This window comes from Triticum dicoccoides, chromosome 5B, assembly GCF_002162155.2.
Source record: "Triticum dicoccoides isolate Atlit2015 ecotype Zavitan chromosome 5B, WEW_v2.0, whole genome shotgun sequence".
NCBI lineage: Eukaryota > Viridiplantae > Streptophyta > Magnoliopsida > Poales > Poaceae > Triticum > Triticum dicoccoides.
Genome location: NC_041389.1, coordinates 206,732,476 through 206,745,137, shown reverse-complemented (window position 1 = coordinate 206,745,137; position 12,662 = coordinate 206,732,476). Strand labels below are relative to the sequence as shown.

General features: G+C 47.1%; 1 protein-coding gene across 1 annotated transcript in view; it reads right to left on the bottom strand.

The window, feature by feature from the left end:
• The window catches only part of LOC119308089 (deaminated glutathione amidase, chloroplastic/cytosolic-like), a 35,973-nt gene extending 23,842 nt beyond the window's left edge, over positions 1–12,131 (bottom strand). The window contains exons 1-4 of the mRNA XM_037584200.1: positions 11,906–12,131; positions 11,344–11,480; positions 10,823–10,951; positions 10,301–10,359 (exon numbers count right to left, since the gene is read on the bottom strand). Of these exons, the coding sequence (XP_037440097.1) occupies positions 10,301–10,359; positions 10,823–10,951; positions 11,344–11,480; positions 11,906–11,971 (391 nt within the window). The 5' untranslated portion in view covers positions 11,972–12,131. The remainder of the gene's footprint in view (positions 1–10,300; positions 10,360–10,822; positions 10,952–11,343; positions 11,481–11,905) is intronic.
• Between the last annotated feature and the right edge of the window lie 531 nt (positions 12,132–12,662).

Sequence of the window (12,662 nt, the reverse complement as noted above, 5' to 3'; positions counted from 1 at the left end):
CATAATTTCCACCTCCCAAGTCCGTTTTTCGTGTTCTTTAGCTCGTTTAGAAGCTCTTGACATCCCCCATCCACTCATCCCACTACCACCACCATTAACCCCCATCCAAAAAATCATCACAAAAACACCTACTTTCCGCATTTGACCGATCTTGCGTTGCCATTTGTGTTTCCTAAGGTGTTTCGGCTACTTAGGAGCGTGTGACATCTTCGTCACCATCATCGACTCGGGGTCATCTTCATCGCTAACCGTAAGAAAGGACGGTAACCTCGACGACACTTACTCCTTACCTTGCTTTTGCATTGATAGCCCGAGCCACTTTGCGTCACTTACCCATTGAGACTAGCAAGTTGAGAATTGCCGGGCCACGCTTTTTGTGCACCGTAGTGATCGTGTTATCATCTTAGTGCCATAAGTCTCTCCCGTGCATATCATACATACTTGTCTCATATCATACTCGGCTCGAGCATCAAGCATAGAAAAAAAAAAGAAGAAGAGAAGCTTTTAAGCAAAAGAGGAGAAACAAAGAGCTCGTAAGCAATAGAGTTGAGCCATTTGCATACCTATATCATCTTGGTCATCGCATATATACCATAGTTGGGATTGAAGACGGCACGGTTCTCTCATACGTAGGTGCACAAGCGTATCTTGCCCATTTGAGCAATCGAGCTAGTGTCTCTCGAGCATTCGCACAACAAGAGCATTTTCCGTGGTTGCACATTTCGAGCTCACTCCTTGGTTGTGCGGATCCCATCTATCTTCCGTGCGTGTGTACCTAGTGATACCTTTGGGTTTGATCTATTTGCTTTACTTGCATTTTTGTGAACCTTCTCAACCTTATCGATATCTTGACTAACATTTGCTTGAAATTTTTGCCACCTTCCTAACCGAGCTACTCCATAAGCCTCTTACTTGTAGGTGTGAGAAACAAACCCGGTTCCAATTCTCCTATTGTGGCATTGCATTGAGTGACACTTGTTACATCCTCAATCCTCGGAGAAGGTAACTTTGGTATTGTTCTCTCACTTTCCTACTCACACCACTTGGTTATGATGGATAGGCCACACTCGTCGGCGAACCCACTTTTCGAGGAGCAAGGTGATGATTCCGGCTTTGTCTCCAAGAACCACTTCATCGCGCAACGAGTGCTACATAAGAGAAGCTCCCCAAGCTCAAGTCCGCGACTTCCACGAGCTACTACGACCTCGACACCGACCACGAGCTTCCTTTCTATGGGACTCCAGACCCCGAGGAGTATCTCGAGTGGGAGTGCAAGATGGACGACTACCTCAAGCTACATCAAGTCCATTCCGAAGACCAAGTGAAGCGTGCCTCAAGTACCTTCCACGATTACGCATCGACATGGTGGCTTCATACACCTTCGACGACCTTCGTCACGAGTTGGCCCAAGATGAAGAAAGCTATGCGGCGAGCGTTTTTGCCTTCCACCTACACGAAACATCTTCAACGCCAATTGGAGAACACCATCCAAGGATCCAAGTCCCTCGACGAGTACTTCCTCGAGATGAAGACAGCCTTGCGACGAGCCGGTGTGGACGACCCCATTTGGATGAAGTTCTACTTCATGATGGGATTGAACAACGACATCTCCAAGATTATCTTCCTCGAAAATTACAAGTCCCTCGACGACAACTACATTGGTGCTCTCAAGACGGAACAAGAACTTATGAAGGCCAAGACTTCTCCACCCCAAGCACACTTATCGAAGACCAACCTCAAGGACGGCGAGCGTGAGGCTAGTACCACCACGTTGTCCAAGGCCGACAAGCTCCAAGACTACACTCCCAAGTTCGACTCCACCGCCATCCCTCTTTGTGGCATTGATGACGCCGAGTCTACTTCGACTCTTTTTCAAGACGGTGCGGCGACGAGTACAACTATGGAGACCCTCAAGGAGCAAGCTTTGAAGGCGAGCGACAAGGTGGCGAGCAAGGATGATGCTTCCATCTTTGGAGGCAAGAGTGATGATGTGCCATCTTCGGCCTTCATCCACGGCGACGACGGCGAGAAGGTTGAGCATGGGACTATCCCTTCAACCAAGGCGGCGATAGGCGTTGAGCATGGAGTCATTGGCACCAACATCTCCCCGACACCCACACATGAGAGCATGCCACACACCCTATGTGAGGTTGAGAGCCATTTGAGTGACTCCACCAACCATACGAGTGAGAGCATCCAAGAGGGAGTGAGTGAGCCACAACACTTAGTGAGTGAGGTAGTTGAGAGGGCACGTGAGGCCACTATGATTTCTCACGACTTAACCTCTACTCCGAGTGTGTTTTCCTCTTTGGTGCTAGGTCTCCTACATGACGACATGCCTATCCTCGACGAGTGCACACCTCCAATGGAGATGACGATGGCCGTGGTGGATGATGATGCACCCCCCACATGGTTCCATCAAGATGAAGATAACAACGAGTGGATCTTCGACACCTCACCTACAACACATGAGCGACACTTCAAAGGTAACATAGGTGATGGTGCTTCTCTTGTTCCACTAGTGGACTCGCTTGACATTGATTGCTCACATGATGATGATCACCTTATGGATTCACCACATACTATGTCTTCAACATGCTTAGATATGCCACCTATTTATGATGAATATGATGATGAGCATGTTGATTTGCCTAGTTGTGATACCATGCTTCATAGGATATCTTGTGAAAATTCTAGAGGTCACGTCCTGTTTGACAATCCATTAAACTTGTCATATGCTATGGGTGAGATTTCCCATAATTGTTTGCATCATATGCATACCATTCATGACAATGCTCTAGATATCACTAGTGATGCTTTCCACAATTTGAGTCTCCATTATGCTATACATAATAACAAACCTCTCATGATGGATGACATGTTTCTATATCACGCATCTCATTTATTTGAGCATTGGCTATTTTGTGCAAACCAACACACGCACGTGCGCATCATAAGGGATGATGTGTACATATACCACGCACACAATTTTCCCTTTGTCTTTGTTGTGTGTAGGTACTCACGTATACTCGTCAACGTCTCAATCCCACGAGTTGACGAGACGAGCTCTTGAGAGCAACGATGATTTGGGATTCCGTGGATTATCCTTACCAACGTTCCCTTCGCGCAAGGACTACGCGCTTCTCTTTTACTTGGCTCTCACACGGCTATGGGCTATCTACCACTTGTCACCTTATGCCCATACTTTCATGTTCAATTTGCATGTTATGCCTCTTTACATGACTTTGCCATGCAATTGTGACCCTTGCTTGCATTTACCCATGATGCACCATTATGATATTCCTATGTGTATTTGCATGCTTGGTGGAGAGTGTTGTTGCTTTTGCCATGTTTATCATGTGCCTCATGCTACTGTTGATTCTTGTGTTGGGAGAGTCATGATGTTACATTGCTATTTACATAGGACTTCTTGCCAACACCATGAGCCTACTTTCCTCATATCTTGTTTTCATGATTGTGATATGTCATGTGCATTATATATGCCCACTATTTGCACCCATGACATGCTTGCCATGATTCCTCCTAGTATGTTGCATCTTCGCAGTACTAGCTTGCTTGACTTGATTGCTATGATTGCTTGCTTGGTTGCATCACCCATGTTCCACTCTTACTCGCTTTCTTGGGTTGATGACATATATGCTCATGCCTCTCACATGATATATATTGCTCATTGTCACTTGCCTCCATTAGTTGCCTCTCTCATATCCACTTGTATTGAGTGCAACCATATTATGCTTCTTGATCTTGGAGACTTTGACAATTTACTTGTGATGCATGCTTGTTTGTTTGAACCTATTGTACTTGGTTGTTATTGCATCATATGCTTACATACCATGCCAAATTCCCTTGTTCTTTCTTATGATGAGCATGATACATACACTTGTTGGGTATCTTACCACACGAATGATAGGTTTTGCATTTCCGCTAACCTCATTTGTTTTTCCGAGTGTTCGTCATGTTCTTTCGTTTTTTAGGATTCACAAGGCAGTACCATGGTAAGACAACTTGGTCATGTGAAGGCGTACACGATGCGCGACTCCAACATTTTCGACATCCTCATAAAGGTGAACTCTTTCCCTTTGAGCCATCCTCAAATACGCACATTGGACGGGTCACTCTTTCATTGTTGTTCCCTTCTTGTTGTCTACATAATACATCTCGCAAATGGAGGAGCGACATTGGAGATGGACCCTATGGACCTTCAAGTTGAGGAGCGCTCGCACTTATTGGATGCACCTTCGGAACCCCACTCATGCGACGACATCGAGCTTTGGTACATCAACAGTCCTTTGACTTTTTATACCACAACCTCCATATTGGTTGATTATGCTTCCACATGTCATGCTCGATGGACATCTCATACTCACCGCAAGTTTGCACCCTATGCATGGATTGACACACATTATGATTGTCTTGTTGCATCTCGTATTCCCATGATATTTGAGCTCGTGCATTTCCTTAGCAAATTTGTTGTGATCTTTCTTGATGGCGTATTCATACATCATGATCTTATTGCCTACCATCAATTACATGATAACTTTTTCATTTTGAGCATACATTGCCATATTCATGCTATTGATAAACCGTCTCACTATGACATCATTTTGCACCGTGGTTGCATTGATTATGCTCACAACACATTTGTGTACACAATGAATGCTTTTGCTCCCATGAACGCTTTGCATCTCATTCTATTTCACCTTGAGAAGCTTCATGCGCTTTGCCACGAACAATCTTGTCGCACGGACTCATTCTTCCTTAATGGACACTTTGTATGCGCTAACTATTGTATTTCCGAGTGTCGTTTGTGTTTGCTCTTTTTGCACGTCTACTCCGGCGACATCTTGGAGTACTTGGATTGCGCCATGACTTCCACTTCGTCCAACTACAAGTCCATCCACGACAACCGTTTCCGTGGTGATGAGGATCACGATCCGAGGTCGAATCTCTCCCAAGGGGGGAGATGATGCGGAGCATCCCTCAACTACCCGCACCGACACTCCATCACCACCGCAAACACCAAGAGGGCCGTTGACAAGAGCACGGGCGCGCCACATCGAGAACGAGGTGAACTCTTTCCTCTTCGAACATCATTCGAATTCACATGAGAATTGGGGCCTACCTCAAATAGAAACATTGTGCCTTGTTAGGTACCAAGGAGATGACCGGGAGGACGCGAGGACGGAGATTCAAGTAACCATGGAGAAGGAGGGGCAGCGAGGGAACGAGAAGAACGAAGCAACGGAGGGCACGGACCACTCCGGGTGCCCGGCCACCTCCAGCCACCAAGGCCGCGGCCTCCCTGGCTGGCCCGGGTGCCCGGCCCTCTCCCGCCGGGTGCCCGGCCCCCCCTGGCCCAGCCTCCAGCCGCACCCCGGGTGCCCGGGCCTTGGCCCCCGGGTGCCCGGCCCGTCCCAGCCGGCCTCCTGGCGCAGCCCCGGGTGCCCGCCCACCCCTCCAGCCGGCCTCCAGCGCGCCCCCGGGTGCCCGGGCCTTGGGCCCCCGGGTGCCCAGCCTCCCTACAGCCGCCTCCTGTGCGGGCCGGGTGCCCGGCCCATGTTGCCCGGGTGCCCGGACCCCTCCGGTCCATCCGCGTGTTTTGGCCTTTTGGCCTTTGTATCCTCCTCCCTTAGCTTGTTTCGTCCCTAGACTATATAAGTGGACCTCCTAGGTCATTTGGAGGGTTAGCAAAGATTAGACTAAGCATTGTGAGCATTTGCTCCTTGTATCCCCTCCTCTTAGGAGCTCAAGCCCCCACCTAGGGAAGAATCCATTGGATTATCAAGGCCTCCTCTTGGAGAAGATCATCAAGACCTCACATAGTGGGAAGAATTTACCAAGTGCTACTCTCCTTGTATTGATCTTGTAATCTTGTGGATCTCATGTGTGCTACTCTAGTGGATGTGATACTTGGGTTTGTTTGAGAGATTTGTTCTTGGTGTTCTTGGTGTTCTTGAGTTTTTCCTCCTTTTCCCCCCTCCAAGTGTGAAAAGATCCTTCCTAGGGTTTGACCCTACAACAAGCTTCCTCTGCCAAGCACCGAGAGCTCAGCAGTCAGCCGCAGCTCAGCACTGTGTCGTCTTCATCTTGTCCCAAAACGAGGCTGAGACACACCCGAGCCGCGCCTCCCCTTGCGCAGCAACAGCAGCTTGTCCCCTTCTCCAGCAAGACCTCTTCTTCCACCTCTTTCCTGTCCAACCTCAAGAGCCAGCAACCAGGGGAAGAACTAGCAAGCAGCAGAACAGAAGGACCAGCAAGGAGCCAGAGGAATCTGGACATGTACCAGCCCCGCTGTGACCGTTCACGTCCCGTCGACGTCTGCGCTGCCTTGCTACACCACAAGCTCGCACGCAGCCCCGCTTCCTCGCATGCTGCTTGCCCAGATTCGACGTCTGCTTGCCGGATCCTGCTGCCTCAGCGGCCGTCGCCACCGTCATCTCCTCACGCCCCGTCCTCTGATACAATGTAGGGATGTGGTAACTAAGGCCAACTCCAAACGGATGCACATTTTGTCCGTTTGGGTCGCCACTTTGGCCGCTGTCCGGCCTTGTCAGCGCCATTCTTCCCAATGCACCCAACCGGCCGACTCATTTGGTCCGGCTCGGCCATTTTGTTACCAAATTTTCTCAAATTGGACATTCTATACATATAAATCAGAAGAACAAATAAAAATGAAACATTGCTCACGGTTAAACAAATAAGTCAAATAGTTTTTATTACAACACAATAAATAAAAATCGCATAGTTTACAACCAAATGAATTTGAAATTGTATCAAATACATTGAAAGAAAAATAGCAGATACGTCTATTGGTTGCCTGTGTGAGTCCACATATGCTCAACCAAATCATTTTGAAGTTGAATATGAGTTGTCCAATCACATATTTCTTGGTGAAATTGGGTGAACTGTGCATATGTTGCCGCTCCATACACAGGCTCAACGTTCTCACCCTGGAAATCAAACCCTTTGGTCAAAGAGGCTGCCATCAAGTTCATCCTCTACGATCATGTTGTGCATGATCACACAACATGATGTAGGGTCGAACCCTGATGGTCGATCTTTTCACACTTGGAGATGGGGAAGAGAGCAAATCAAAGAGAAACACAAGATGAACACTCAAATAGACAAGATCCAATCACACATGTGCTAAATCCACATATACATAGAGGAAATACAAGGATCCAAAGTCAACACAAGAGGATACAAAGGTGACTAGTTTATCCCAATCCTTGGAGGAGAGAGGTCTTGAATCCTAGAAGGATCTTCCCATGAAGGGGTCTTGAATCCATTTGGGGGATCTTCTCACATGGAGGTCTTGAACTCCATGGGAGTGGTAAGTGGATGAGCATAGCTCTATCTCAAATGAGCTCTAACCTTTGCTAACCCTAAAACGTAGGTAGTAGACAAATATATATAGTCTAGGGGAGTGAAGGGGTACATGGGCCTCGGCCCGAGTCACTGTGCACAGAAAGGGGTCAGACGTCCGGTAGTTACCGGTCGTCCGGTGGCTCGTGAGCATCCGGTCGTTCGGAGGGCACCAAACATCCGGTGATTTGGTTCTGGACAGGTGTCGCCGGATTTCCGGTGAATGTCGGACATCCGGTGTCTCGGGTGTCTGGAAGACTTCGGTCTTCTGGCATTTTGGTTCTGGATAGGTGGCACCGGACTTCCAAAGGGCGTCAGTCATCCCGCCGCTGGAAGGTGCCGGTCGTCCGGCCGATGTAACGTTCGTCGGCTGGGCCTTCTGGCTGGCTGATTTTCAGGGCGCCGGACGTCCGGTAAGGGCCGGTCGTCCGGTGGCTGTAGTTCTTCTGCAGCTCTTCCTCTTGCTTCTTACGCTTGATGTCCTTGCCATCTTGTCCATTGGTCATAGCAGATTCATGGCCTTCCTCCGAGTACCTGATCACACACAAGGTCTCCGCTTGAGGTAGTAGCCATGTCTCACATGTGGAATGTGCTAGTTGGGAGAGGAGCGAGTTCACCTCGGTTTCGATAGCCCTTGCACGAGCTCTAGTCATGGGTCCACCTAGTGTCTTGGGAGACGAAGGTACATCCATGGGCATGACCGTAGTATGCTCCGTGTCACAACATGTCATCACCTCCCACATCTTCTGAGTGATCCATGTTCTAGCAGGGTGCCGAACAATAGCCCATCGAGATTGGAGCACACCAAAAGCACACTTCACATCCTTCCCAACACTCTCTTGTTCTTGGGCAAACCTAGCCCTCTTCTCACCTACGGGCTCCAAGGTTGTCTTCACAATAGTTGCCCACTGAGGATAGATACCATCAGCTAGGTAGTATCCCTTGTTATATTGTTGGCCATTGACCTCAAAGTTGACATCTGGGGATTGGCCTTCAGAAAGCCTAGCAAACACCAAAGAGCGCTGAAGCACGTTGAAGTCATTGTGAGAACCTGCCATGCCAAAAAAAAGAGTGCCAAATCCAGAGATCTTGTGATAGCACGGCTTCAAGTATGACCGTGCAAGCCTTAAAATGTCTCTTATATTGCCCCTGACAAGCAAATGGACAGTTCTTCCACGCCCAGTGCATACAATCTATGCTTCCATGCATCCCCAGAAAGCCTCTCGATTCATTGATTGCTAATAACCGAGTTGTATCCGTAGCATTTGGTTCTCTAAATACTCCTTGCCAAACATTGCAACCACAACTTTGCAGAACCTGTACAATGCCATCACCGCGAATGTCGTATGCAAGCATCCGAACAGCTGCAGTACATTTTTTATAAGAGAAGCCAACCTTCCCAAGGGCATCGGGCTTGCATTGCAAGTAATCATCATACTCCCTCGCTCCCCCCCCCCCCAAAGACGGTTGAACACATGTCTCACCATTCGGAAGCGTCCCGGGAAAAGCTTGGCATTGAAAAGTGGGCTTGTGAGCTCGAAATAATCGTCGTAGAGTAGGCAATGGTTGCTTTCTCTATCACGATTCAAGCCCGAAGCATGGCCTCGGATGGATCCCCTAAACATTGGCCGCTAGCTCGAGATGTGCTCGTTGACGACCATAAAAGCAACCACGAATTCCACATCGTCGGTCGATGTACATAGGATGTTGTTGAAAAAAAAACTCATCCGAGCTATCCATCATTGCCCCTTCGGAGTTGTGGTGAATCCGTACCTTGTGGTGTGGAGGAGGCTCGGCCGGGCAAAAGGCCAAACACCTTGCGGGCGCCCATTGCCTCGGGCGTGGAAGAGGGGCGACCAGTGAAAGGGCCCGCCCTCGCCTCGTCGCAACAGGCATGTGGAAGCCCGCATCCTTCGGCGGTGTCTATGGAGGTAGAGGTGTTGTCGGCGACCTGGGCCTCGACGTGCCTTGTAGTCCTCCAATGGCGGTGAGTAGCTACAACAACACCGACAAAGAGTGGGCAGCGGTGGCCGTGGGGTCGTCGATGGATGCGACCACGACAGCTGGGGTGGTGGCGAAGCGGCCGGAACTGGGTGCCGGCGGCGAGGGTGACGAGGTCGGGGTGTTGCAGTGGAGGGCGAGGTGAACAATGGTCGTTTGTGCCACAGACAAGCGGGCTAGGGGAGGACAAGGGGAGGGCATTGCGAGCGTCCGCGGCATGTCCGCGCGTACGCAAACCCGGCCCCAATTTGGGTTAGAAATGGGTCGTGGCGGACAAGGACCCAAACGGACGCGAACAGACCTAATGCGTCCCAGCGTCGCAGTTGGCCTAACCTTTTGATAGCTCTGGCGGTGCTAACTGCCAGACATCGACGACCTCCTCCTCTTCTAGGCCGGGTACATGGGCTTGGGCCTTATGGGCCAGCCTGGATATGGGCTCACATACAACAGATTTCAAGATTTTCTAACATTTAGCTTTACCGCACAGAGAACACTAAAATATCCGGTAATCCATAATGAATGTCTTGCAAAATCTTCTAAGACAATAAAGTATATTGCAAATGGCAAACCAGATACACCATAAACAATTCTGTTCAAATTTAGGTATCTAGAATAAATGGGACACAGAGTATTATTGCAATTGAATATCATATTATACTTATAGCATGATCTCTATCATTGAAAGTTGTTTAACTAGACGACAACATGACGTTAAGAAAAGTGACAACGAGTTAGAAATTAATAATAATTTCAATATGAGAGTAAACTTATAAGAGAAACTTATGCACCACAGATCTACAAGATTTTAAAACAAATCCGATGGATAAAATGTTCATTTAAGACCAACTCTAGCAAATATACATATATTGCACAGAATAGACAAAACTTGGAAAACGGGATTAATAAATAGCACCTGCTGTCGTGAAACGGCTTTCCTTATACACCATGTTGCCAGGTACATCCACATCAAACCTTCAGCATAACAATGCCAAGGTTAACTACCGAACTACAGTATTGCAAATGCACCACAACAAGAAGGAAAAAGTAAAAGGAAGAAAGAAGCAACAGTCATTTGCCAAAAGTTCATTATTTAGACACAAGTCCAGAAATATGATTTTGCAGCTCTGTGATATGACGTGACAAATGTAGTTGTGATCAACATTTCTCTTATCTGGAAGTGACAATATATGCAGCTTATAGCCCTTCAGTTCATAGCATCATTTGCCCTTACCATGTAAATTGAAGACCTACTGTTTAACATTCTATTGCTGAAAGCCCCAACCACATACTTGACTCACTGCAGAATGAAGCTATGATAACGACTGATAAATATAGCCAGCTAAAATAAAGTACTCGCAAATATTACTGAATGCAAGTCTCTCACAAATATTACTGAAAGCAAGTTTCTCCCAAGAGCTGTGAAAGAAGCACTTACAAATGAATTTTCCGGTATGAGCTCCTAACTTTTCCAGATTCATCGATTAATACATGAGTGTTGTACTGGTGCGAATCATCCGGGCCCCTTTCTTGAAACCCTCCAAGAGACAACCACATACTTGACTCACTGCAGAATGAAGCTATGATAAGGGCTCGACATGCTGATTCACTCCATTTAAAAACCTCAAAATCGCAAGGATTTTTTGTGCCAACAGATAGTTAATGAAGGAGCATTACATACACTTGCATACGTATCTATATAAGCTAAAAGATATTTGTAAGCTAACAGATGAACGAAATAAAAAACCACATACTGAATATATAGTTAGAAAGAATCATCTGTAAGATAGTGCGAAACAATTATTCCTAAATCAAAGAGCTGATAGCGTATCAAATCAAAAGGCTTACTCACTACAAAGTACAAGTGAGAAAGCTCTGCTTTGAAATGGAAAAATAAATTGAGAAAGATATTCTTACTAACTTTGCAAGTGAGCAATTGAGAAAGATGTTCTTACTAACTTTGCAAGTGAGCAATATCTCTGCATTATTGGGCCATCTAATGGTTCGGCTAGCTTAACAGACTCGCCATCCTTGGATCCTATGAAGGAGAAGACCTCAGGGAAGCAAAGAAATTTGACTCCGGCCGCAGCAGCTTCCTAAGAAAATATTATCTCATGTTAGTCTATATGCATTTATCTACCAATAAAGTAGGAAAACAAAAAAGAACAGCATTAAGTACTGTAGAAAGAATAAAACCAATGAGGACTGCGATAGGTGCAGCACACACATAACATAGAACTCAGTTTCGAAAGGTTTGCTTATAATTCATCTATTCGTGCATTCCAGATCCCAGAAGAGCATATCGAATGCAGAATTCCTTCTCTTACTAGCTTTGTCCGAGACGAAATGCTACAATTTCTTCATTTCAATAGCCAAAACACATTGTCTGATAACTACACACTTGCATATCTCCTTCTCGCTGCAACTAAATGTTTCTTCCAGTTCCAAATCGCAGCAGGCGATCAACTCCATGCTCCCGGCGGTGCAGGGTTAGATCTTAGGGGAAGGGAGGAAGGCTTGCCTTGGTGAGGCGGGAGCAGGTGGCGTAGTTGGCGTTGAGGTCCCCCACGGAGGTCATCTGCACCATACCACCCTCGCCTGCGACGCAGCGGAGACGGAGGAGAACGACATGGCGCGGCGGAGGACGGCGGCGGAGGCGGCGGTTGGGGGCGAGACCGCGAAGGAGGCCAAGGCCATGACAGGGGAAGTCGATGCCCAGCCGCCTGGATCACCTGCTCGGGGGCACGAGCCGACAGCCGAGGAAGAGATCCCACGTGGTCTCATCGAGACCGTTGGATCTTAGAGCATCTCGGGTAGATCCCGCAAACCGTCATCCTGCAAACTTCGATTATGGTATCCCGTAAAAATCACCTAAGGATCACCGGAGTTTACTCGATTTTTAAACTAATAGTTTGCGCCATTTAAACATCACCGAAGTTCCACATAAACATAGTTCATACCATGTGATATAAACATAGCTCATAAAATATACTCCCTCCTTTTCTTTTTACTCCGCGTATAAGTTTTGGTCAAAGTCAAACTACACAAAGTTTGACCAAATTTATATTAAAAAATATGAACATCTACAATACTTAAACTATATAATATGAAAATACATTTCATGGTGCATCTGAAAATGTTGATTTCATATTGTGAATGTTGATATTTTTTAATATAAAGTTAGTCAAACTATGCAAAGCTTGACTTTGACCAAACCTTATATGCAGACTAAAAAGAAACGGAGGGAGTACTTCAAACTTAAACTAGTTCATACTTAA